Source organism: Metarhizium album, assembly GCF_000804445.1.
Source record: "Metarhizium album ARSEF 1941 chromosome Unknown scaffold_5, whole genome shotgun sequence".
Classification (NCBI taxonomy): Eukaryota; Fungi; Ascomycota; class Sordariomycetes; order Hypocreales; family Clavicipitaceae; genus Metarhizium; species Metarhizium album.
In genome coordinates, this window is record NW_024467579.1 from 1,020,658 (window position 1) to 1,046,743 (window position 26,086).

At 53.2% G+C, this 26,086-nt stretch overlaps 7 protein-coding genes across 7 annotated transcripts; 3 read left to right on the plus strand and 4 right to left on the minus strand.

The window, feature by feature from the left end:
* Positions 1 to 245: 245 nt before the first annotated feature.
* On the minus strand, positions 246 to 1,913 carry MAM_03025 (uncharacterized protein; the record flags this gene model as incomplete). Its single annotated transcript, XM_040821824.1, has 1 exon — positions 246 to 1,913. One exon carries the CDS (start codon positions 1,911 to 1,913, stop codon positions 246 to 248), a length of 1,668 nt encoding a protein of 555 aa, XP_040680393.1.
* A 1,831-nt stretch (positions 1,914 to 3,744) lies between these two features.
* Positions 3,745 to 4,644, minus strand: MAM_03026 (uncharacterized protein; the record flags this gene model as incomplete). The annotated part of the gene is made up of 1 exon (XM_040821825.1): positions 3,745 to 4,644. One exon carries the CDS (start codon positions 4,642 to 4,644, stop codon positions 3,745 to 3,747), a length of 900 nt encoding a protein of 299 aa, XP_040680394.1.
* Positions 4,645 to 7,746: 3,102 nt separating this feature from the next.
* Positions 7,747 to 11,020, minus strand: MAM_03027 (ATPase, AAA-type, core; the record flags this gene model as incomplete). The annotated part of the gene is made up of 4 exons (XM_040821826.1): positions 7,747 to 8,094; positions 8,165 to 8,475; positions 8,553 to 9,823; positions 9,867 to 11,020. 4 exons carry the CDS (start codon positions 11,018 to 11,020, stop codon positions 7,747 to 7,749), a joined length of 3,084 nt encoding a protein of 1,027 aa, XP_040680395.1.
* A 3,289-nt stretch (positions 11,021 to 14,309) lies between these two features.
* MAM_03028 (potassium ion channel Yvc1) lies at positions 14,310 to 16,581 on the plus strand (the record flags this gene model as incomplete). Its single annotated transcript, XM_040821827.1, has 5 exons — positions 14,310 to 14,427; positions 14,541 to 14,752; positions 14,810 to 14,925; positions 14,993 to 15,920; positions 15,994 to 16,581. 5 exons carry the CDS (start codon positions 14,310 to 14,312, stop codon positions 16,579 to 16,581), a joined length of 1,962 nt encoding a protein of 653 aa, XP_040680396.1.
* A 237-nt stretch (positions 16,582 to 16,818) lies between these two features.
* MAM_03029 (Appr-1-p processing) lies at positions 16,819 to 17,543 on the minus strand (the record flags this gene model as incomplete). The annotated part of the gene is made up of 2 exons (XM_040821828.1): positions 16,819 to 16,849; positions 16,909 to 17,543. 2 exons carry the CDS (start codon positions 17,541 to 17,543, stop codon positions 16,819 to 16,821), a joined length of 666 nt encoding a protein of 221 aa, XP_040680397.1.
* Positions 17,544 to 18,103: 560 nt separating this feature from the next.
* Positions 18,104 to 20,136, plus strand: MAM_03030 (glutaminyl-tRNA synthetase; the record flags this gene model as incomplete). Its single annotated transcript, XM_040821829.1, has 3 exons — positions 18,104 to 18,668; positions 18,737 to 19,974; positions 20,053 to 20,136. The coding sequence occupies 3 exons, from the start codon at positions 18,104 to 18,106 to the stop codon at positions 20,134 to 20,136; spliced, it is 1,887 nt and encodes a 628-aa protein (XP_040680398.1).
* Positions 20,137 to 21,895: 1,759 nt separating this feature from the next.
* Positions 21,896 to 25,451, plus strand: MAM_03031 (elongation factor 3; the record flags this gene model as incomplete). The annotated part of the gene is made up of 3 exons (XM_040821830.1): positions 21,896 to 22,047; positions 22,359 to 25,315; positions 25,393 to 25,451. 3 exons carry the CDS (start codon positions 21,896 to 21,898, stop codon positions 25,449 to 25,451), a joined length of 3,168 nt encoding a protein of 1,055 aa, XP_040680399.1.
* Positions 25,452 to 26,086: the final 635 nt, after the last annotated feature.

Sequence of the window (26,086 nt, forward strand, 5' to 3'; positions counted from 1 at the left end):
TCGGGAAACACATTCATAGTTTGTCAAGTAGACTGTATGAACCATGAACAAACACGTCGCTTTTGCCTGCCACATGTACTTGTTCCTCCTGGCTACCTACCTTAGGTACTTACCTAGGTAGGTACGTGACTACGCCTTCATTTTAGCCAATAGCAGACACACACACACACACGCACGCACAAAAAAAAAAATGAAAATGAAAAAGGCACCTGTTGTGAATGGAAACAAAGCCTCGAGACCCTCGTTTACAAGAGCTCGTCATGATTGCCCACACGAGGGGATGCGCTCTTTGCCAGCAAGTTCCTCGTCACGTCCAACCGCCAGATGCTGGGCCCGTAGTCGTCATCCCCGCGTCGATGCGTTTCGACCAGGGTCCTGATGTTGCCCTTGACCTCCTTGTTCGATGTCAGCGTGACGTTGCCACTGGCCCACCCATACATGAAGATGGAGAGCTTGCTGCTCTTGAAGCCGCTGTGGCGGGCGACGTCGACGGCCATTGCCGGGAGTCGCGAGCTGCCGCTGGCCGCTTGTTCTATCTCTGGCCAGGTCCAGCACTCATCAATGACTTTGATGGGAATCTGGACCGTACTCGGCAGGGCATGTGTGGAGAGTTTCTCGAACCGCGATCGAATGGCGGCCTCGGACTCGGACTCGGAATCGCCTCTGTGTGCCTTGCCAAACGGAACGATAAGATTGCCCCTTTCCTTCTCGGAGCTTGTCCCAACGGTGGCGAGGACCTGGTGGAAATGCTCGGCGGCTTCTGGGGTACATACCAGCGTCCTGTTCTCGATGAATGGATACAGTGCCTTGACCATGGCGCCGTCGTGCCTCCTCTCCTCCTCTATCTGCGCCCGTGTCGTCTCCTCCTGCCACGGCTCAGGCTCTAGGCGGAAATGTGTAATGTCGGAGATCAAATCGATGAGAATCGTGTGGTCCAAGTTCAACGTGTCTGTGAGTCCGTCAAATTCGTGGCCCAGCAGATTCTCAATGGCGGCGTCCAGCCCCGGGGTCGGTGCTTTCAAAAAATCGCTCTCCCCGTCATCGACCATGACTTCCACCCCAGAGTCGATCCGAGCAAGTTGCTCCAGGAGCACATTGACGTCGTTGTTGTCCCTGCCAATGTTGGGCAAAGCTATCCTCAGTCGCGGGATGCGGTACTCGTGGCGGTTCATTCGTGCCGCCGCAATGAGCCGCTTGACTTGTTTCGCCAGCACGACGTCCTCCCATTCCTGCTCGTCAACAACATCCCCTAGACTGTGCTCACCCCATGCCCATCCACTGTCCGTCATCTGTCTCGCCAGTCGATCCGGCTGAAGTGTCAGAATGGCAAGCCACTCGGCACCACCCCCGACGACATGTACTTCAACCTTGGCCTGTGCTTTCATGGTCCGATGGGCGGCCTCTTTCTCGCGTCCAGTCAAGCACATCTTTGCCACTTTATTTTTTCGCATGCTCCTGTCGGAACCGTGAAAGGCCTGGTTGATGGAGACAAGAGAGCGGCATCGTTTCAGCAGGCTCCAGTGCAGCGAGCCATGGGAAATGTTGACGGCGCAAATGTCCAGCTTTCTCCCGAGCTGTCGAAGCGCGTCATCCGGAAGACGAGGGTGTAGCAGGGGCGAGCCCTTGACGACGTCCTCCACGATTGCTTGGTGTCCTTTCAAGCGGCGCAGAAACGAGCAAAATCCCGGGCATGATGGCTTTCTGGCGCGGGCGTTTAGCCGTTGGGCGAACTCCTCGATTTCGGGGATGTAGCTGTGAGATGCTGACAAGGTCGTCGACGCCACGCCGAGCAGGCGGGATTGCAGCTGCGTACGATCCGCGTCGCCAACGTTTTCGACGCTCTGGATTCCCGTTCCCGCGTGAGACGTCGACGCCTCTGTGCCGTTGGCCGTCATGGCCGCGCTCTCGCCCATCCGGGTCTGCCCTTGGGCGCCCCCGCCTCGTCAGGGACGCATCTTGGTCGGGCTGGCGAGACTATACTGCGGCAAGCTTGGGATGATGGACGGAGCATCATGTACCCATTACCCATTCCATCACGTGGTGCGCCCGCACATTGCACGTGTGTTTGTGCGTTGTGCACTCAGACAGACCCACCTGCCCTCTCCTACCCCGTAGCATCGGGACCGGTGGTTTTCTAATACTAGTACATAAAGTAGTCGTTACAGTTGGTCCTCGCGGCCTCGTCGACAGCTTCACGTTTAGGTCTCTGGCCAGCTCCGCTCCGTGCCCGAGGTCAAGATGAAAGAATCATGAGACGGAACGTAGGAAAAGAAAGCATGCTGCATGCTGTGAAGTTTACTCACGTGCCTGGCATGTTCTACCGAGTCAGAATCGAGCTCGGCGTGTCAGCGGGGAACGTAGATGGCAATAGTCCAAGGGGTCCTGTTTCCGTATGCCGCGTGCTGAAAAATCTGCCAGTCAGATGCCATGGAACGGTTGGGTTTGTACACTTGGACCTCTTGAAAGTCGAGAATGTGAAAACGGGCGAGTAGTTACGGGCGGATAAGCTGATCTGGCGAGTATCCTGTTACTGGTAGTATAGCAAAGTATAGTATACTTGAGTGGTACACCATGGCACGGTGTGGTATCGAGCCTCTCCGTCCCTCCTCCTCCTCCTCTTCCTCTTCCTCCTCCTCCTTCCTCCCGAGTCCCAACCCAGGTTCAGGGATTGCATTTGAACTTTTGGACCCAGAGACACAAGTAGAAAACTCCACGCAGGCCCATCAGTTCAACAAGCCAAGGTACATGCCACAGGTACTCCGGACATGGCATGTACTTTGCGCAGCAGGGAGGGGCTGGGCTGGCCGGTGACAGCAAGAGCAAGAGTAAGTGTCTGGCCCAAGCGAAAGCGGAAGAGCCCCATGCATGCCAATGGCGCGGGCCCTGGAGCCAGACGCCACCGTGTTTGACATGCAGGTCTACCACTCCCTACGGAGTACCCGTAACGTAGTCCTGCCAAGTCCCAAGTCGCAGCGGAGCACGCCACGCCCCCTGGAGCAAGCAAGTTGGGCGCCGCTGTGTCCGCTACCCTGGACAGGCTGCTGGCGTCACTCGCAGAGCGCAGCGAGACTATTCCCAATCACACGACATGCCTGAGGCGAGTTGACTTGTGGTTGTCCTTGGTTGGGGGTTGGTTGTTCTTGTTGTCCTTGACTACTTGTCAGCGGCACAGTTCGCTGCAATCGTCCACTCAACTGATACCGGCAATCGACGGGACCGGGACACCACGAGCCAGAGTAGCGTCACGTATCGCTTTGATTGCAACGGTGCGACGTGGCGCGACAGAGCCATTTATGCCATATTTCACAACTTGGCCTGGATCCTCTCCAATCTCGCCCCCTCTCCTCCCCCCCCGCGGGGCTGGGATGACCAACCATTTGACGCAACTTGCACGTAGGTAACTAGTCATTGGCTTACTTCCGACAGGAAAACACGCAGGCAACTCTTGCGGAACATCCCACCTGGCAGGAGCTGTGGAAAGCATGCACTCTTCAACTATGTATCAAAAAGGAATATGTAACACAGGAATAAGCGGTACAAGGCTTTGGAGTCCGAGTACGCCCATCAGGAGGCTTGAATGCAACTCTGATATAAGCAAAAAACATTTTACTAAAAGATCCGCAGGCCGGAAAAAAAAACCCATCCAGAATAGACTTGTTCCCGTCACTCTCAGCACCTACGCCAGGAGGTAAGTTGCCGGAAGTTGCCACTGCTATGCGCCACGACGGTGCACCAGAAAGACCCTCAACTGTAAACTGCTCTGATGTGAAAGGTACCAGGACCTTTAATGCCAACTCCGTCAAGGTCGTTCGTACCCTTGGTGTAGGCATTTGTTCCACTACCGTCTGCATTAATCAAAGAGTAAGGATAACCACGACCAATGATGTCATTGACATCAACAACATCAGGGACGGTACCGTTATCAACGCGATATACGATTAGGGAAGTCCCTGGCTTTTGGCCGCTGTCGGCAGCAGTCAGACCAGATGCATCGGCGCCATTCCAATCACCATTTGGCGCGCTGCCGTAGTCATATTCGACCCAGAGTCCAGTAGTAAGGCCTATGTTGTTGTAAGGGACCTCACCTTTCCCACAAGCGGCACCGCCCTGGGTGTCAGGCTGGAAGGCCACATTCTTCTTGCCGCGGGCAGGGAGGTCCACTTCGAGGGCCTGGTTGCCCTTGAAAAAGCCATTGATCCCACCAGTCGGTCCAATCTTGTTCCAGAGAGTGCACTTCATGTCTTCGTCTGAGTTGTTGTACAAAGCAAGGGTGTGATTAAAGCCATCGGTGTCATCGACGGCCATCATATTGCAGCCGTAGTTGCCAGATGTACCTACATTGCCCTTGTAAGCAATGCTGGCGGCGGAAGCACGCTTGGAGGGTCCGCTACAGAACTCCGGCTTCTTCTTGCCAGCAGACCCAGAGGGGTTCGTAGGGGTAGGTTTGGCGACGCTGGTGGTGGCAGGAGGAGGCGGAGGAGGAGGCGGATTGGGCACGGGCGGTTCAGCCAGAGGCCTCGTATTCATGAAGAAGTCGGTACGCTTTTCAACTTGGCGGTGAAGGTTCTTGTGAGCGAGACCGCCGGGATGGGCAGCAACGCCGAGGGCAGCAGCGACGGCGACAGTTGTACTGGAGAACTTCATTGTGTTCTTGTTCGAGGGGTCGTTCCGACAGAAATGTGTGATGCCTTGTGTGAGTTCCGAGTCAATCGGGCTCTTTTTCGACAGGTCCGGGTTATTCACAGAATATCAGGAGGCCTAGGTAACCATAGATGCCGGCAATGGCTTGGACGCGAGGGAGTGTAATAGTTCTCTGTACGGGGGTGGAAGCTGAAGAGAACAAACGACGGAAGAGAGCGTGGGCCGACGCAGGCTGAGGCGCTTATTGTTAAGGAATGACTTGAAAGGCAAAGAAGGACTGGACGCGATGTTGAAGGATGGTGGTGCGAAGAAAGCAACGAGGGCAAAAGAAGAAGGGCGAGGGCTCTTAAGGGGTGCAAAAGGATTCACCGGCCAGGGTTGACCTGGTATCTCCGTGGCGCATTCCCCTGCTGGCCTGGGTTGGTGGGGCAGCAGGAAACATTCACCACATGCCCTCGACAGGGGTGCGTCTAGACCCACACCAGCCTGGACCTTTACCGGTCGTGGCCAAATGCGCCTTAGCGGGCTGTTGAAGTCAACTGGCGTGTTGGATTGTCAGGTACGACTCGTAGGAGCCGGCGCCGATTGGACGAATTCCACCCGGACCTCTTGGCCGCGCGCTTCAGGTACTCCCTAACTTACTTAGAATGCACTCGGGCAATTGTAGAAGCGCGTGCACAAGAACAGAGTACTTACTTAAGTACCTACTTCAGTACTGAGCAGGTAGCCGGGGTTCCGAGCAGCAGTCGGCTGCAGGAAAACAAGAGGGATTCAGAGCTTACGCGGCCCGTTACTCCGTAATCAGTACCTACTGAAGTACTAAGTACTCAAGGCACCTCTACCTCTGCCCCACGTGCCAAGGCCCCTTGGGCCAAGGGGCCGTACATCCAATTTCTTCAGCTCTTCAAGTACCTAGGTACTCAGTACTTGCTGGCTGAGCAGTATCCGGGGTCAATACGTACAGAACGCACTCCACGGGCCGCAATGCTATGTGACGAGAAACAAGGCGAGCCCAACGGCGGTATACTTGGGAGATGGCCAGGCCTAGGCTGGGAGATGGAGATACTGCGTAGTACGCCCAAGTCAATACTCTGCAGCAACGTGTTTCGTCTTCTTCGTGCCGGTCTTGACTGGCGAGGCGTGTAAAGGCACTGCTGAAAGCCAGTGATGCCTCGGACGGACGTGGACGCGCTTGCATGGCTTCTGCAGCTACTCCGTACGTACGTACGTACAAATGATGAGGGATTTTTTCCATTGCCCTCTTTGTCAATCAGCGTCGGCGACGTGTCCATGGACCACGAGTCCATGCCCCTCCTCCACACGGAGCGGACATGGACATGCAAACGGGGAGCACGAGTGCAGAGCGACCAGTCAATTGCGCATCATTGCCATCGCATCAAAGCCTCAATTCAGGCAGGCACGTCGCGGCGCAACTGATGTCGCCGCTGTTGGGCCCATCAGCGACTCAGCGACTCAGCGCACTTTCGCCAGGTGTCTTCAGGCAGTCGGCGCTGGAGGCCCGTGGGGGTGACAGGGGAAAAAAGAAAAAAAAAACGGCCATAAAAGACTTGCTGCCTGGAGTCGGTGTGAGGGCTAATCAATGATTTGCGCGTCTGCTGCTGTCCAAGCCAGCACACATGTCTCTGAGTGGCCCCTCTCTCTGTGGTCCGGAGGGCGACCGTACCGAGTACTCCGTAGTAGTAATTTGAAATTGACAGGCCAGGACCCAGCGAGTCAGCGACGACCACAAGGGCGATCAATAAGCGTGGGCAGATTCCTTCTTCTTGTCGCAACTCTCCGCACACACCTGGAGACGTGTACGGCGCTCAGCTCAGTTCCATCAGCGAGTTCAATAAATCACGAACCCCTCCCTGCGGCTGCTGCCCCTTTGATCCGGGCGCGCGCAAGTCGTGGGTGGGCCCGTGCAAAGCAGACCAGAGGGGAAAATGATCGTCAACCACTCAGCCCAGCCCAGCCCGTCTTGCGCGCCCCCCGCCCAGCGATGGAATGAAAAGCAAGACTTGCTTTGCTTTCTGCTCCGTACGGAGAATGCAGATGGCCCGACCATTGACCATTGCTCAGCGACCTCACCCGACCAATCATCTTGCCAAATTTAGTTACAGTCCACATCTCATATAACCCTAACCCCAACGTCTGGCTGCCTTTCAAAATTTCAGTCTCCACCAATGAATCGGTCCACCACCAATGGTCAGGTCAGGTCAGGTCAGGCCGGGGCCTCGATGCTTTCCATCTACTCAAGTACCTAGGTACTTAACTATAAGTATCCCGTACTTGGATGTCATTGCTTGGAGTATCCGGTTGCGAGGGATTCATCACCCACCAAAACAAAAGAATTATGAGGGCCAAGGAAAAAAAAAAGACGCGTATTTTGAATCACATGGGAAAACGACGCACCAATGAAAAAAAAAATTTCAAGAAAACTTGGGTGCAGCACAGCACAGCACAGCACCTACTCTATGCCCACCGCATGAAAACACCACCTGGCAATTTCCAATAACAACACAATGCTGTTGTGTCAAGTACCCAGGCACCTACCTCTCTTGGGGCGCACGCGCTACAGAGGAGGGGAGGGAAGTACTAGTAGTCCGTCACCTAAACCTGTTACCAAGTAAAAAGTACTTACTTAAGTACTTAATGAATACGATGCGCTAGGGCCTGCCTGTTACTGCTCACGCAAATCCCCCACGCAACCTGTCACTGAATCAGGGGCATGCATGGTTTGTGTGATCTCCTATAACCTAAACCTAAACCCCTCGTAGTCAGTCCTAGCCGAGAAACTATTTCCATGCCCGGTGGGGTCGTGTGCCGAGCCATGTTTCCTTTGTGACTTTAGCCTCGGCTTTATTGCATTCATTGTTTCACCACGTTGGGGACGAGACGTGGGAGGAAAGACGATACACCACCCATTCATGGTAGTACGTAGTACTGGTAGAACCTCTATTACGGTGACACTTCGAATGCTGTATAGTACTATCGAGTAATCATAAAGGTTGTCAATCTCGGTTGTCGCCAATGGCGTGAAAGCCGAGCCTCAAATCCCGGTATGGAATGCCTGATTTCATTGCCCTTGCTGCTTGCACCTCTCTAGCAATAGCTCCTCAATGCGTCTTCGTAACCTGTTCCGCCGCGTAGGTCCCGCCCAAATTTCACATGAACGTCCAAAACTTGTTCGATATGCCGCATACTAAGCGATTCGTTCTTGTTCATTGCCAGGTCCTGGGCAGACCCTACCATGTTCTTGATCTCGCGCCCATTCAGTTCGTGCTTGGCGAGCTTTTTCAGGTCCTCGTCGGAAAACGGCTCCACCTTCAGTTTTCCGAAAGCCTCAACTCGATCTATAAACATCTTAAAGATGGTTTTCTTGGCCTTGCTATCCAAACCTTCGTATCTGAGCGCGATATGTATACGAGACTGGAATGCTTCGTCAAACGTCTATCCGCTAGGTTAGTTCTCATGCGTCCAGTGAAACAACAACGGCGCGGGGGAAACGGCGGGAGCCAACCTCGACACGGTTTGTAGTAAGAAATAATATGCCCTGAAAATATTCCATCTGTCGCAGGAAAATGCTGACAAGAGCGTTGCGATGTATATCCTGCATATTTCGCTTCTCCAAGAACACGTCGGCTTCGTCGAGCAGAAAGATAGCGCCCCACGTATGGCAAACGTCCAGAATTTTTTGCAAATCAGCCTCCAGGAAACGAGAGTCCGTCCCGAGCTCGCCTGCCGAAGCCATGTAGAGAGGGCATCGCAGCAGTTCGCTTATCCCTTCGGCGGTAAGCGTTTTACCGGTTCCTGGCGGCCCGTGAAGCACAGCTAGGTGGACACGTTAGTACGTACGTAAATCGAAAACCGGGGGTAAGAGCTGGCAGCGACGGCAAAAAACTACTTACTGACGAGCCCCTTGCCTTTGCCTTGTATGACATCGTCGATTGTCTGCGCCGCGTTTTGTTTGCGTGACTTGACAAGTGCCTGGATCAAATCCTCCGTCTCTGATGGCAATACCAATGAGTCCCAGGCATCTTCGTTCCACCTGATGTCGTGCACTCTTGACACGGCAAACTCCAGCCATTGCTTCTCGGAGAAGGAGAAACCTAAGACTACGGGGGAGGCGAGGAGGTAGTCTTCATCAGTGAATTCCAAACATGCATCAGAGGTCTCTTCCTCTGGTGTGTTTACGACCTTTTCTTCCCCAGACGTATCAGAACTTGATGTTCGTTCAACCATCTTGCTGCTGGTCATTGACGACAATTGCGGCTGGGATGCCTTTGACCTTGCCTCCAAATCCGTCCGCAAAGCTTTTGTTACCGGTACATTGCAGCCCGAGTCTTTTGTTGCATTGCTAACCACCCTCGGTCCGCCATGTCCCCGCAGGTTGTCAGAAGAAAAGCCTTCATATGAGTCGTCGTCGGCGTCTGATAATCCCAAATCGGAGAGAGCATCAAAATCCCTGGGTCGCACATTGGATAGGCAGTAGTTTGGATTGATGCGCCGGAATATGGCAGGGTCAATCATTATCCGACTTTGTTGAATGTGAAACTTGACGACGGAGCCCTTCTTGCGCTTGTTGTATGCAATTCCGTTGTAAGCCTTGTAGTGTGCTCCATGAAGAGTCACAAACTTTTTCCCACGTTCGACCAGCGTTCGGCGTATCCCATCCTCATCTTTGTGATAAGATAGCGGATAGAACGGGAGGCTTGTTATTTTGCGAGTGCCCTGGAATTCTGCAATCTCCTCTGACAATGTGCCATGCCCGAATTTTTTCCCGTCAAATTCGAGATATTTTCCATCAACAGAGTAAGATTCGCCTCGCAGTAACGACGACTGCCGCACGGCCAGGTCCACTTTGAAGACTCGAGGATCATCCGTGAAACCGTAGGTCGAAGAGTACACAAGTGTCCCTGGCTTCCACAACGCCCAGAGATAATCAAAAGTGATGATTCCACTGTCTAGCATAGGATATAGACTCTCCTTGACTTTGGCGTAATCCTTATCCAAATATTTAATAAGGAGTTTGAGATGCGCGCGCTTGTTGTCTAGTCGCTGTTGGTTCTTCTTTCGTTCGCGCCGTCGCCGACCCGCTGGCTCGACCTGTTCCAGTTTCCTCAAGTGCGAGCGAAAATCTTCTAAATACCTGACCTCCGGGTTAGGCTCAATTACATTTCTGAAATAGACGTTGCATTCTGTATTTCGTATACAATACTTACAAGAAGAGCAGGTTTGGATCCAGTTTTGGTGTTTCATCGACAAGGCTTACACCTCGTACGTTGCCCATGACGTCTTGCAAGCATTCTCGAAGAAGTTTGGTCTTGATATCGACGACTGTGGCTCGGTGCTTCCCTTCGCTGTCGAATGTTCTTCTGACGTGGAATGTATATTTGTCATACTTGGAGTTGATGGACAGTTCGGCTGTGTCTTGAAGTTTAAATGCAAACAAGTTACTGTCCCATACCGAGTCCACCCGTTTGTAGTCGATTTTCCGCTTTCGTCTGGACCTCGATCTAGAACGAGAAGCATTCTTCGGCATCACGACATGAGAATGGACCGGCATGCCCGGATTGCAGCAGCGAGACTCACGTAGGGGCGGCCTCCTTCGAGGAGCGGCGAGGGTCGTCGAAGTAGGTCTGTGACTTGAGCACGAATTGAAACCAACTAGACTGTTGTGAGGTTGTGCAACGCCCAAGGGCTGTGATGATGAAGGATGTTGAAACGAGAATTGGGATCCCAGTGGCTTGGTCGTCCCCTGAACTGCGTTGCTGTTGCCGTTGAGCTTTTCCATCTGGAACTGGAGTTGAGCACAACGAGACTCTAATTGCGCAATGGCCTCTCCCAAATCTCGCTGGGAGGAGGCATCGTTCCAGCTCACGTAGTCCCGGGAGGTTGTGAACACGGCTTCTCTCGCCGGCACCAGATCATTTTCTGTCTCAGATTGCAAGTTGTTGGCACCAATGGGCTGCGCCCTTTCACCTCTGCTAGCAGTCCGAGAACGGTGGGAAACGCGGCGGGAAAAAGAGTGCGACTTCCGAGATCGTCGATGTTGGTGCCTGCGACGGCTTGGCTCGTTTTCCGATGATGACATAGTCGACGACTGATCTGAATCCAGGGAATCGCCATCTTCACTTTCACCTGATGAAGAAGAATCGTCCGATTCTGGCGTCACGTCTTTTCGTCTACGCATTCGCCGGGGATTTCTAGGCTTCTCTAGGCTTCCCGATTGTACAGACTTTCCAGGAGTACGTGTCTTGGTCGCTTTTCCAGACTTGCTTGCCTCGATGGACCTGGCCGCGCTTCTCTTGGAGGTTTCAGGCAACTTTTGGGACGCCTTGCTATTTTCCGTTGTGGTGGCTTCGTCATCATTCATGGCGGAAGACAGTTTGCCAGTATTAGGCTCCGTCCGTCGACTACCCGTGGCAAGAGTAGTCTGCGAAGTCTCCATTATTAGTCTGCCGGGTTTGATGTGTTTGCGTCAAGGTCTCAGAATGGTGTCAAGATGATACTGGCAGCGGTAATATGCGGGCTGTCGGCTGGGATCTAAAAGCGAGAAATGTCAGCAAAGCAAGTAAAGATTTGTTGAGTCGGAACAGTCACAGATCGATGCCTGATGTACTGTGGAATGGGCAAAGCCAGCAAGCATGCGGACGAAGGAGTCGAGATATCTACATACAGTCCTTGGATGTGATTGTTTGACATGAGAAAGTGAAATTCATGGGGAAATGAGTGAGCACATTACGTGACTGCGCGAAATGCTGTGTTTGCCGTGCCTAACGGTTGAGGAGCCGAGGTGGTTTGAAGGCGAGGGTTTTGAGAAAGCGGCTTTTGGATATTGATCAATGAAGTGTATCAAGCGGGACGGGAAGAGGGTGGTGAAAACACCAACGTCAGTCTGTCGCCGAAACGAGAAGAGGAAGCAGTTGCAGGTGTAATAAAGAGCACAAGAATCAGATGCCGGCGATGGGCCCGGGGCTTAAGAACCTTGCGCGTCTGCCTTGAAACTCTCGAGAGCCCGAGGAAAACAGGAAGCAGGAGGCAACAACAAGGTGAGCAACTCAACCCAAACGCGGACTGCTAGGCACAAGAAGAAGTATCACACTCGTTTCAATAAGAAATGACGACGGAGCAGGCAGCAGAATGTGAGGCTCACTCAGCAATGTCTGTTCACAGAGAGGGCAGTGGGAAGAGCAAAGACAAGGTGAACAAAGGCCGAGACGACAAGTCACATCCTTTATGTGTCTCAGCCAATTCCGGTACGTATTCCAGGACATGCGCCCTCGATCCGACAAACAAGCGGCCACGGCCGTTCGGTGCGTGGCAGGTCAAGGCGAGACAGAGACAGGCAGAGAGAGCATGGCATGGCTGACTCTGGGCAACATGGCAACGCCGTGCGCCGCACTCTTGACGCAAAGTGAAGCGGTCGCCCTGCCTGGGGTCGCTCACGAGGTCACAGTCGCAGACCATGACGGGCCAATGTTCAAGCGATGCGCTGGCGTTTGGCGTAATTGGCTGGCTGTCATTCGCCCATGCGAGGAGTCGAGGACAGCATGCCGCATTGAGTCACACCAGACAATTTCTCCTAGAGCTAGCTGGATCTGCAGACAGCCTTGCCTTGCGTCGTCTGTCATCTTGCATCCTGGACGGCTGTGTCCTGTCGATGAAGGGCAAGAGGTCGTCGATCTGAAGGGTTTCCGACTTACGGGGTCAGCGAGGCATCAGGTACTAGGTACCTGGGTACGTACCTAGCTACATTGGCAGCAGCACCGTCACGTGTCTCCATGCCCTCATCTACTCTTAAGTACTTGAGTAGGTTTGTGTCTTGCCTAAAGTTCTTAGTAGTCTTTCATGCGCACGTCTTCTTCGCCCGTTTCTATTTCGGCATCATCGTACTATACTACCATTCCGTACATGAATTATCAACATGTCGTCACTCTCAACTCCACGCATCGAGCATGACACCCAGCCTAGCCGCCCGCGCCCTCCTTGAGGTCCCTCCCGACTCCCGATTTGCCAGCAACGCCGAGTGATCATCCCTGCATCTCGTTCAACGACATTGCGGATCACCGCACCCATTACCCGCAGAATTGTGACGGAGATGTCGGTCGTTAGCCGATTGAGGTTCACGAATATCTGACTGCTTGATACGTCTCGAGTACTGAGGCAGCATCTTCTAAGTTTCCAAGTAGCTACCTAGGTACCTAAGAGGCACTCAAGGGCCAGCACCATCAAAACTGGTTGTGCGACCCTCAATTGCGCGGCCGCTCTTTTGTCTGTCTCCATCCCTCCTCCATTTACCACACACAGCAGGATAACTTGGACAGGTTGGATCGATATGTCAAACGTGCAGCATGGAGAAAGAAAAAAAAAAGATCAAGGCTTTGTAACGGTGTGGGTTCTGGAAGAACAACAAGTCGGACAAGTCCGAGAGCTCACCTTGATGCAACGCTCACGCTCGAACCCTCTGTCTCGCAACCTGACTCTTCGAAAATGAGAGTCGCCGGCTCTTGCTGTTCAGTGCCGCGAGCTTTGTCACCACCTTATCATAACTCGACGGGCGGGCCTCAGACCAGACGTTGTCACATAGTGAACGCTTCTCAAATCCATCAGTGGCGTTGCCACTATCTTACCCGCCATCTTTGAAGGGCTCGTCCTGCCTATCGATCTCCGAAGTTAGGTCGTGCTCTGTATGGAAACATGCGCTTTTCTCAGTATCTGGCCTTGAAGAGATGACCAACTCCCGGCGAGTATATACAGCCAGTTGAAATGGCTATGTTTCCCCAGAGGACCTCAGGTTTTTGTAAATATGGACAAGTACGGAGCTGTATTACAAGCCCGGAGAGGCGCGGTTCTAATATTCACTCTGCGTATCCTCACTTTATGGCAACGACGTATATCGCCACATCACACAGCTTTGCGAGAGACTAGAAATCTTTGCGGGGCCCTGTATAAGTTAATTTGCAATGTCCACTCGTCAAAATCACTGGAAAACAGCCACGTATGTACCTGACGGTCTCTTGCGAGCCAGCGAATTGCACATACTCGGACCAGGGCGTGTCAGTCATTTGCGCGAGGATATTTCCGACAGCGTCATGCACGAAATGGGCCAAGGAAATGGTTATTTGGCGGGGATGCACCCTCGAGACCACCGCCAGTTCGAAGCTTCCCTGCTTCTGGCCCATGTCATGTGGCTGCTCGTGTGGATGCCGCCGGCGATGAGACGACGGTTGATGATTTGGACAGCCAGGTACTTCTAGGAACGTATATTAGATACGTGCTTGGTCTCCAAACCTACCTACCTTACTTAAAGTACTCAAGTACTTAAAAGTATACAAAAGTCCAGCCCTCTCCACTCCACTGCGCAGTGCTCCTGCCGCTCCGCACTCCACTCGTGGACCCCTGTGCCCTGCCCTGCTCCCATCTGCCGTTGATCCTTGCTCTTGGAGTCTTGGAATCTTGGAGCCCGTGTGTCGGAGCGGCGTCGCGTCATCTAGTGCTATCAGGCTTTGACATCATCTCCAGGAAGACATTGCCATCCTGCGTCGGGGTTTCGTGTCTTTGCATCTCGCAGAACGTTTCTCACATCAAGTGACTATATCTCGGCAGCTCGACTCTTTTCTGACAACGCCGCAGCCTTTGCCTGTCCTGTTTCAACAAACACCATGCCCAACAACAGGTGGAGGTGGTCAGCCATTGACCGCGTCTTTGGCACCAACGGCAGTCAGGGGCCTGGGCACGGGACGCGGGTTCGGAATCTGGTCCACGAGGAAGAAACAGCTTGTGAGTTTGGCGTGTGCCCTTCGCTCATCCGCCAGGCGACTATGTGTCCGTCAACGTGGCGTAGCACGCCAGACAAATCTTGCTGATATTGTTTACTTGCTCTACTGCGATAGTACTTCCACATATTAATCATGAGCACATGGCCTCGGTCGTGCCGCCATCCGAAGTTACCAAAGTATGCCTTCGCCTGCGCCATCTGATCCAAGAATGTGTACCATGTGAGATGGAGGAGAGCCGCGTCACAGCGCCACATAGCCGCATCATCACAACTAAAGTTGTTCAGGCGGCCAAGGAGGCTGGCGGCCAGGAACATCGTGGATGCGTGGTAAGTTTCACTGTGGGCGTGCCCTATCTACTCTTGTCTGACCGACATGACGTCCAGGTGTATTGTTTGTTGGTCAACCAGCGATGGTTCCGACGTGAAGCTCTTGTAGAGCTATGGGACTCGGGCTTGCACAAACTGCAAGCAGAAGCCTGTGGGGTCATTGCCAAAGCCTTGTAAGATCCTCGCTGCAGAATCCGACTTTCCGTACTGAATCTCTTGTCAATTGACATACCCAACCAGGATTGAGAACGAGGAAGACACCAATTATCTTCTGTACTCTGTGTTACTTCGCCGATATTCCTATATGGCAAACGGCGTCCCCACCCCGCCAGTAAATGTGATCGAAAAGGCTGTTGACTTGCATGCTGTACGAGTCATCGGGTCCTCTGGATATCAAAAATGCATCAACTACCTGTGGCGTGGCTGGCTTGTCCAAGATGAAAATGACCCATCCGTCTTTGTTGATTACAAAGACAAGGATAGTCCAAATTTTTTCCTTCACATGGATCCAGATCGCATGAGAGCCCCTCGAAATCAGAATGCAGCCCAGTTATTATTCTCCATCATCTACCTTCTGCTCTACACCATCGCCGTCAACTCCATCAACGCATCCGGCCTTCTAGATGGAGCAGAGATTGCATTGTATCTTTTTACTCTTGGATATGTCTGCGACGAAATCGTGAAGCTTTACAAGGCAGGCTACCATATTCTTGGCTTCTGGAACGCGTTCAATGGTGTTCTGTATTCGTTTTTGACCGTCTCTCTAATTTTCCGAATCATTGGTCTGACTGCGGCCGATGACTCGCGCTATCGCGAGCATTACAGCAAGCTCAGCTACAACATGCTTTCCTTTGTCGCTCCTATGTTCTGGTGTCGGCTGATGCTGTATCTTGACAGCTTCCGTTTCTTTGGAGCAATGCTTGTTGTGCTAAAGGTCATGATGAAAGAGTCTGTCATATTCTTTGCTCTTCTCATCATCATCATCATTGGGTTTCTTCAGGCCTTTATTGGCTTGGATCTGACTGAAGACAATGTGGTCAATGACGTTTTTTTCATCATCGAGTCGATGACAAAAGCCATCTTGCAGAGCCCTGAGTTTGAAGGATTTGAAGCTTTTGGCCCCCCGTGGGGTATCACCCTGTACTATTGCTTCACTTTTGTTGTCATGGTACGTTTTCATAAGTCTCCTGTATCAGTTCAAAAATCGGCGTTGAAAGACAATACTCACACATGGATTCTAGATTATTCTCCTCAATATCCTCATTGCTCTGTATAACTCTGCCTACGAAGATATTTACGAGAATGCCGACGACGAGTACCTAGCTCTCTTCTCGCAAAAGACTATGCAATTTGTGCGAGCCCCCGACGAAAACGTATATATCGCACCGTTCAACCTTATTGAGATCGTCGTCTCAGCCCTTTTCGAGTGGTGGATGTCGAAGTATACGTACGAGATAATAAACGACTATGTAATGGCTGTCATATATTCACCGCTGCTGTTTGTGTCTGCTTTTTTCGAGACACGTGCTGCTCATCGCATCCGACGTAACAGGTCGAGGGGAGACGATGATGACGACGTGGTGGAGGAGTGGGAGCAACTGGAACATGAGCTTGATATGGAGGCTGAAGGATGGACCAAAACGTGCGATACGGTGAAGCCGAATATGGAGGATGACCCTGCCGTTTTGGAAGTCCGAAAACTACGCGCCGAGCTTGAAGGACTGAAAACAATGTTGAAAGAAATGACGCAGTATGTCGGGGGAAATCAGACCAGCGGCAGCGACAAGCCACATGGAGGAAACCCTTCCAGCGCCAGCGATGGCATGTAACATGAGAGACAAGTAGTTTGGATACTCAATTGTGCGCCCGCAACGGTGGAGGGTGCCCGGCGATTTTCTGGAATATTGTAGACTGTGTTCCCAAATATCTATCGAAACGGGCTTATCACTCACTTTTCCGATGGGTATTGAAAATAGATGAATCTCGATGATCATGGTTTTTTTCTGACCCGACCATGTCAGCCGCTTTAACAAGCACACTTGCACTTGCTGTTTAATTTGCCCAATCTATGCCCCTTCTTCCGGAGGGAAGTATTTGCTGCGCATTGATGTTAGTAAAAGACTCTCTCCATCGATGAATACCTGAGGAAAACCTACGGAAGTGCATCGTTGTAAGCAGTCACATCCTTCGGCTCAAAAGTGACAAACACCACTCTGTCCAGCGCACCGCCATCATTATGCAGAAACTTTCTGACGGTTTCGCAAGCGACCCGTGCGGCATCTTGAGAAGGATATCCATAAATACCAGTGGAGATGGCGGCAAAAGCGAGGGTTTTAATGCCCGAAGATACCGCGAGACGCAAGCTTGTCTCATAGCAGCTTCTCAGCAAGTTTTCGCTTGTCTGCGGAGAATGGCCGTCGTAGATTGGCCCGACAGTATGTATGACATGCTTCGCTGGCAGCTTGTATCCCCTGGTCAAGCAAGAATCTCCCGTAGAGCAGCCCCCGATTCCTCGACATTCGTCCAGGAGTTCGGGCCCAGCCGCACGATGAATAGCCCCGTCAACGCCGCCTCCGCCAAGCAGAGCCGGGTTGGCCGCATTCACGATTGCATCTAGCTGGAGCGTTGTGATGTCGCCGCGGATGAGGCCGACGCGAGAGTTGATGGGCGCTGAGCGACTAATGGAAGAATCAGAAGGAGATGATGACGCCACTTTTCGGAGAGCCGATTCTCGATACAGTTGAGCGACGGTAGGGATGTCCGTGATAGCTTTGATCGAGGTCGAGGCCATTGCGACGGATCTGATGCAGCGGAAATCTCGTCGTTGCCTTTCGAGGCACCAGGGATTGCCTAGCTGAGCCAGGGACGCAGCGGCAAAGTTGTTCGCTTGAATGAAGGATGAGACTAGGACGTATTTTTCTTTTGTTCTGCCGGATCTTCTGACAGTGGGACTGAGCAATGCTCGGCGGGCTGCACGGTGAACACAGCTTGGTGGTTGATGGTTGAAGCTTGGCAGCTTGGCCTGGCTACTGTACAGAGTACCGAGAAGTTAGTTAACTTAGGTACCTAGGTAAGTACTCCGTACCTAACTTACTCTGGGGCCTGGGCAAAGCTTCCCTTATCGTCCCCCCAGCTTATCGCTTTGAGTTTTGTTTGAGCCCCTCGCCAACGTCCTTCACACCCCGCCATCCATCCTGCCCCTCTGAGTCACGAACGAGTCAGACTCGCCGGCGGCACAGTAAACCCATACCTGCACTGTTCACCTCGCCCTGGGGATTCTGGATCTCAAATCCACTACCGAAGCAGTGTACACATCGAACTGACCTGCCCCTGCCGTAGGACCTTGCAACAATGGCCGACGACGCCACCTATAACATGGCCAAGCTTCAGCTTGACGATGTGACCGGCGAGATGGTGTCCAAGTCTGAGCTCAAGAAGCGCCAGCAGAAGCGAGCTAGGAAGGCTGCGCAGGAGAAAGTCCGCCAGGAGAAAGCAGCTGCCGGCCCAGCCCAGAGACCAGCAGCTCCAGCTCCAAAGCCAGAAGAGGTTCCTACCGATCCCGAAGCCATGTTCAAGCTGGGCTTCCTCCATGACGTCTACGCCGAACGGCCGGAAAAGAAGGTAGTCACTCGTTTTCCGCCAGAACCCAACGGATATCTGCACATTGGCCATGCCAAAGCGATTGCGGTCAATTTTGGCTTTGCCAAGTACCATGGTGGCGTGTGCTACCTGCGATTCGATGACACAAATCCAGAGAAGGAAAAAGAGGAATTCTACACTTCGATCCAGGAAGTTATAAAATGGCTAGGATTTGAACCATACGAGATCACATACTCCAGCGACCACTTTGGAAAGCTTTATGAGCTTGCGGAGAAGCTGATCAGTCTGGGCAAGGCCTACGTTTGTTCATGCAATGGTAAGCAGCGGCTCACCACGACCAGTTTGGTCACGGTCTGTGGAAAGCTAAAATCTCGAATCAATCAGATACCGAGTTGAAGCTTCAGCGAGGGGGCGAAAAAGGGGCAACCCCTAGATACCGCTGTCAGCACGCCGAGCAGACCCCTCAGGACAACCTGACCAAATTCCGAGACATGCGTGATGGCAAGTACAAGCCCAGAGAGGTATTCCTCCGCATGAAGCAGGACATCACAGATGGCAACCCACAAATGTGGGATCTGGCCGCGTACCGAATCAAAACGGACGAGCCCCATCACCGTACTGGCTGGGATTGGAAAATCTACCCAACTTACGACTTCACACACTGCTTGTGCGACAGCTTCGAGGGAATTACGCACTCACTGTGTACCACCGAGTTCATCCTTAGCCGTGTGTCGTACGAGTGGCTCAACAAGTCGCTCGGGGTTTACGAACCTATGCAGAGAGAGTATGGACGTCTCAACCTGACTGGTACTGTGCTGTCAAAGCGAAAGATCTCGAAGCTCGTTGACGAGAAGATTGTGAGGGCTTGGGATGACCCAAGACTCTACACTTTGATCGGCATCCGTCGACGTGGTGTCCCCCCCGGTGCCGTTCTAAATTTCGTCAATGAACTTGGCGTCACGACGAACATCACGACCATACCTACCAACCGATTCGAGCAGATAATTCGAAAATATTTGGAAAAGTCTGTTCCTAAGCTGATGATGGTTCTCGACCCGGTGCCCTTGGTTATCGAAGATGCTGAGGCTGTGGACATAGAGTTGCCTTTTTCTGATCGAGCTGAGATGGGATCTCGCAGAATTCGTTTCACGCCAACCGTTTACATTGATCGGTCGGATTTCAGAGAAGTGGACAGCGAGAACTATTTCCGTTTGGCTCCTGGAAAGACTGTTGGCTTGCTCAACGCCCCGTATCCTGTCAAGGCTGTATCTTTTACCAAAGACGAAACCACAGGAGAGGTGACAGAAATCCGCGGCGTCTTTGATAAGGGGATCAAAAAGGCCAAGGCGTATATCCAGTGGGTTGGCACCGAATGCTCACGGAAGGTAGAAGCCCGCGTCTACAATGCCCTGTTCAAGTCAGAAAAACCAGACGATGCGGAAGGGGGTTTTTTGAACGATTTGAACCCGGACAGCGAGGTGATCTACCCCAATGCCGTAGTCGAGTCAGGATTTGATGAGGTCAAACGTCGAGCGCCATGGCCCGAAGCTGCCGGTGAGAGTGAGCTTGGCAAGGGAGGTCCCGAGAGCGTGCGTTTTCAGGCTATGCGTGTGGGGTACTTTGTAAGTCGCAGCTTCGCACGATGGATGCCATGCCGATGAGACAGACAAGCATTGCCGCAGATGCTAACCAAAACGCAGGCAATGGATTCGGACAGTACTGAAGACAGAATTGTACTGAACCGGATTGTGAGCTTGAAGGAAGATGTCGGCAAGAAAGAGTAACTTGGAGGGCATTTGAAGGCGTTCATGACATGGGACAGGAGTGGTAGGTCTGGGCCCGGGGGGGCTTGAAAATTAGAAAGGTGGGACGACATATTTGCCTTGTGATGATTACCGGTGCGACATGGGAGGTCGCGATGTAGCGAGATTCTTGTTCTTGACAGTCGCTTGTGCATGAATCAAAAAAGAAAAATGCAACGCCTTGGCGGGGACGTGGACATGCGGGAGCAGAATCCTTCCGCACAAAACATTGGACGGGAATGGATGCACTGGTACTCCGTAATCAATCAATCTTTGATCGTCAGTCTCCACATGCGGTGAGGATTTCCCCAGAGAAGAAGATGAGTTGACAGTTGGACTAGGCTTCCGCTTAGCCGCCAAAATATATAAAACATGACCTTGGTCGTCCCCAGGTTTCCGCGACTTGTTTCTTGTGATGTGATGACTAGCAGCCAAGATGCTCGGAGAAAGAGGCGAGATGGAGTTGCGGTGACAACGTGGACTGGAACGGAACAAGGGAGCATGGAGCAAGGTCCATAGATGCCTTCGCCAGGGTGCAACGCAGGCATCCAACGAGCAAAGGTCACGGGTAGGGGGTACTAAGTACCTAAGTACTCAAGTACTCAAGTACCCTAATAAGTGCCTAGAGTCATGGCATGTGCCGCCAGGTGCCAAGTACGGACCGAGTACTCCGTACGGACGTACTTAGGTAGTACTACTTGGTGAAAGGGCCGAGGTTGCCACCGCGCGACGCGAGGGGGCCGACTGGGGCGAATGAGTTGTCTAGTACTCCGTAGTGCTACTTGACTGGCAGTGTAGTGCTTTAGATAGATTGCACGAGGTGACTAGCATTATCACCGAGTAGGTGCACTCGGCTTGATGAAACCTGGAAGTTCCTGGAGTCCTGGCTGCACGGCTCCTACTTACTCGACGCAGGTCGAGAGCGAATGCACCTGCCAACTATCTGGCAAGTGAGTATGTGCCATGCCAAAACCCAAACGTCCAAGCCACGCATCCTCGGTCGGCAACCTTAAAATCTTGCACCACAGTACAGGGCTTTTGCGCTGTGCTCGTCGAGATGAAATCATCTCAAGCTGACTGGCTGTGGTCAATGCACACGGCCACGGCCACGACTCACCGCCTTTGCCTTCTTGCCATGTTAAGTTTAGCGGGGCCCGATAAAGCCTGATAAGCCCTGTCCGCCGTCAAATGGAGGGGCAAGATGTGAATTTTTTTTTCTCATCGCTTGGCCATCCAAATTTTAGCGCACCCCAACTAAACGGGCTAAGAAAAAAAATACTTTGTGCAGTCCCAGGACACATAAATCACGTACACCCAGGTTGACGCCACCCAAAGTTTCTCCTCCTCCCCCTTCCACCCTATAAATCCATCTCGCGTCCCCTTCTCATCCTTGTCGTCGTTTTTTTTGGTCGTCATCCCTCCAGACGAACCGCGGACTTGTTCTCCTCCAGACTCGTCCTGTTCTTCGTTCGAGTTGTTCTTTGGATCCTCCTGTGAGCAACCCCCACCGGAGTCGCCGATAGACAAGCACACATATACGCACACCAAAGGCCGCGATAGAGCAGAGTCGACTCCCCCATCGTCTCTGTGGGCTTTTCCGATAGAAAAAAAAGGGCATCACCGTCCGGATATATTTCGATAGACGTGGAATCGTTTTTTAGAGCTCAGTCATTGTTTCCGACGCCGCATTTAGACTCGATTTTTTTTTCCAGTGCATTAATACCCCTCCGATACCGACACCATGCCTTCCGAAAACGCTCAGTCCGTCAAGGTCCTTGACGAGCTCTTCCAGAAGCTCACCGTCTCCAAGGAGGCGGCTGACATCAAGGAGTCTGCCAACCAGCTGGCCAGCTTCATCAACGGCCGCATTGAGGATCAGGATGTTCCGAATAAGTGAGTTGTCCTCCTTTGGTCGTGACTGTCACTGCCTCGTCAATACCCTGTAGCCTGTGCTGGCGCAGAATTTTTTTCAGTACCACCAACATAGAACGTGGGGGCCCCCGGTGGGAGGGCAGAAGGGCGCTCCCCCCACCATGGCGGCACCCAACAGCAATGGAATCCACTGCTCTATTGGCCCCTCGGACAGCCCGCAACGGGCGGCGGGCAGCGGGATGCTTGTTCGATTTGCGGCGCCTTCACCCGCCGGAAAGCCGGGCGGACGCGTCTCGTTCAGTGCAGTCAGTCGCTAACAAGACTGCCGTTAGGACCATCGACAGCCTGAAGAAGAGCCTCACCAACAAGAAGGATGCCGTAGCTCGTGAGCAGGCTTGCGTTGCCATTCAGGCCATCGCTTCCCACTCCGAGGTTTCCGCCAGCGTCGAACCTTACCTGGTTGTCCTCCTCCCCAGTGTCTTGGCCGCCGTTGGTGACAAAATTCCCGCCGTCAAGAATGCCGCCAATGCCGCCGTTCTGGCCATCGCCGGCGCCATCAACGGCAATGCCTGCAAGGCTGCTCTCCCCGCCATCATGGAGTCGATCCGCACTGCCCAGAAGTGGCCTGAGAAGATGGCTGCTCTGGACTTCATCGAGGCCCTCATCAAGACCGCCCCTGCTCAGCTTGCCTTCCGTGTCCCCGACTTGATCCCCGTCGTCTCCGAGGCCATGTGGGACACCAAGAAGGAGGTCAAGGAGCGTGCCTACAAGACCATGGAGCAAATCTGCCAGCTTATTGTCAACAGGGATATTGAGCGCTTCATTCCCGAGCTTATCAAGTGTATCGCCAAGCCTGAGAACGTCCCCGAGACTGTACACTTGCTCGGTGCCACCACTTTTGTCACCGAGGTCCAGGAGCCCACCCTTGCTCTCATGGTCCCTCTTCTGGATCGTGGTCTCGCTGAGCGCGAGACGGCCATCAAGCGCAAGTCTGCCGTCATTGTTGACAACATGTGCAAGCTCGTCGACGACCCCAACATTGTTGCTCCGTTCTTGCCCAAGATGATGCCAGGACTCCAGAAGAACTACGACAACTTGGCCGACCCCGAGGCTCGCGAGAAGACTAAACAGGCCTTGGATACCCTCACCCGTGTTGGCAATGTCGTTGACGGCAAGATCCCCGAGGTCCGCAACGATGGTGACATCAATGTCGTCCTTGGCAAGCTCAAGGACATTCTCTCCTCCAAATATGCCACCTACCTCGACAAGATGGGTCCCGTTGCCGAGTACATTGCCGCCATGGCTGGTCAGCTCATCGACGAGAAGGAGAATGAGAACGCTGTCTGGGTCGAAAATCTCAAGGCCTATGTCTCTGTCATCACCGGTATTGACAATGCCGAGGCCATCGTCGACACCCTCCGCAAGCGTGCCTCCCCCGGCGCTGCTGAGGAGGAGGCCGTTGAGGCCGATGAGGAGGAGGGCGAGGACCTCTGCAACTGCACCTTCTCCCTGGCCTACGGCGCCAAGATCCTCCTTAACCAGACTCACCTTCGTCTTAAGCGCGGCCAGCGCTACGGTCTTTGCGGTCCCAACGGTTCCGGCAAGTCTACTCTCATGCGTGCCATCAACAATGAGCAGGTCGAGGGCTTTCCCAAGCAGAGCGAAGTCAAGACTGTCTTCGTCGAGCACGACCTGGACTCCGCCGACACTGAGATGACTACCATTGACTGGACCATGAAGAAGCTCAGCGAGGCCAAGGTCGATGTCAGCCAAGCCGATGTCGAGAAGCAGCTGGCTGAATTTGGCTTCAGCCCTACCATGATTTCTGGCCAAATCACCGCCCTCTCTGGTGGTTGGAAGATGAAGCTCGCCTTGTGCCGTGCCGTCTTTGAAGCCCCCGATATTCTGCTCCTCGACGAGCCTACCAACCACTTGGATGTCAAGAACGTCAAATGGCTCGAGGACTACCTTACCAACTCCCCTTGCACTTCAATCATCGTCTCGCACGACTCCAGCTTCCTTGACAACGTCTGCCAGCACATCGTCCACTACGAGCGCTTCAAGCTTAAGCGCTACCGCGGTAACCTGGCCGAGTTCGTCAAGAGAGTCCCCTCTGCCAAGTCTTACTACGAGTTGGGCGCCTCCGAGATGGAGTTTACCTTCCCCGAGCCCGGTTTCCTCGAGGGTGTCAAGACCAAGGCCAAGGCCATTCTGCGTGCCTCCAAGATGTCCTTCCAGTACCCCGGTACCTCCAAACCCCAGATCAGTGACATCACCTTCCAGTGCTCCCTGGGCTCTCGTATTGCCGTCATCGGTCCCAACGGTGCTGGCAAGTCGACTCTCATCAACGTCCTGACTGGTGAGCTCATCCCCACCCAGGGTGAGATCTACCAGCACGAGAACATTCGAATTGCCTACATTAAGCAACACGCTTTCGCCCACATTGATAATCACTTGGACAGTACACCCTCCGAGTACATCCAGTGGCGTTTCCAGACTGGTGAGGATCGTGAGACCATGGATCGTGCCAACAAGATCATCACCGAGGACGACGAGAAGGCCATGGACAAGGTTTTCAGGATCGAGGGTACCCAGCGCCGCATCATTGGCATCAACTCACGAAGAAAGTTCAAGAACAGCTACGAGTATGAGTGCTCATGCGCCCTTGGCGAGAACGTCGGCATGAAGAATGAGCGCTGGACTCCCATGATGTCTGCCGACAACGTCTGGTTGCCCCGTAACGAGCTTCTAGCTTCTCACCAGAAAATGGTTGCTGACGTCGATATGAAGGAGGCTCTCGCCTCTGGTCAGTTCCGACCCCTGGTGCGAAAGGAGATCGAGTCCCACTGCGCCAACTTCGGTCTCGATGCCGAACTGGTTTCACACTCGCGGATGCGCGGTCTTTCCGGTGGTCAGCGCGTCAAGACCGTCCTTGCGGCCTGCTCATGGCAGCGACCTCACTTGATCGTCCTCGACGAGCCTACCAACTATCTGGATCGTGACTCTCTTGGTGCCTTGTCCAAGGCCCTGAAAAAGTTCGAGGGCGGCGTCATCATCATTACTCACTCTGCCGAGTTTACCAAGGATTTGACCGAGGAAGTCTGGGCTGTCATGGACGGCAAGATGACTCCTTCCGGCCACAACTGGGTTGCCGGCCAGGGCAGCGGTCCCCGTCTCAAGCAGGATGACGGTGACGAGGAGGACAAGTTCGACGCCATGGGCAACAAGATTGTTAGCACCAAGAAGAAGTCCAAGTTGACCTCCTCCGAGCTGCGAAAGAAGAAGAAGGGTAAGTCTCGACGTTTCCCCGCTCCTGTGTCCCAGCATTTCCACGACGACAACCAGGTGCTAACAAAGTCGTTGCAGAGCGTATGGCCCGCCGCAAGCGTGGCGAGGAGGTTTTCAGCGACGAGGACGATATCTAAGCCCGCTCATACGCCCAAGTTGCTGTAATGATCCGACAGCGTTGGGCCGCCTTGTTGACGACATTTTCCCCATGTTTTTAGCCAAGTTTCCTTTGTACAGTAACGAGAGGATGGCAAAAGTCTTGAAAAGTTGCGATGGGTTCTGGGATTTGATTGCATGCTCGGGCTGCCGATGGAGAGGGCTTCTACTTGGATGAAGACCAACATGTGCCCAGGGACGGGTTTCACGAAGCAGCGATGGAGGGGAGGAGTTGGAGGACCCCCCCAACACGTTGACGGCGGCTGAAGCTCGCGGCGCACAGGATTGATAGTGGACGGCAGATGGACCCTCATAGAATTGTCAGTGCCCACCAAATCAGTGATGACGTTTGCGTTGACCATGTGCCTCGTGTGACGCGAAAGCAGTGTGCGTACCCGTGCACAATGAGTCCATGTCCACGTCGTGCGGCGGCCTAGGCGCACACGCCGGAGACTCGGAGACTCGGAGACTCGGAGTGGAACAACGCCCGCAGGGGCAAGGTAATCAATCGAGTGGTCTTTTCTCCTTTCATTTCATCGTTTCAAGTACAAGTGCGAGGCTAGGTCGCCGCTTCTCTTGGTCAGTATATATGTACCCTTTTCTTAGTATCACGTGT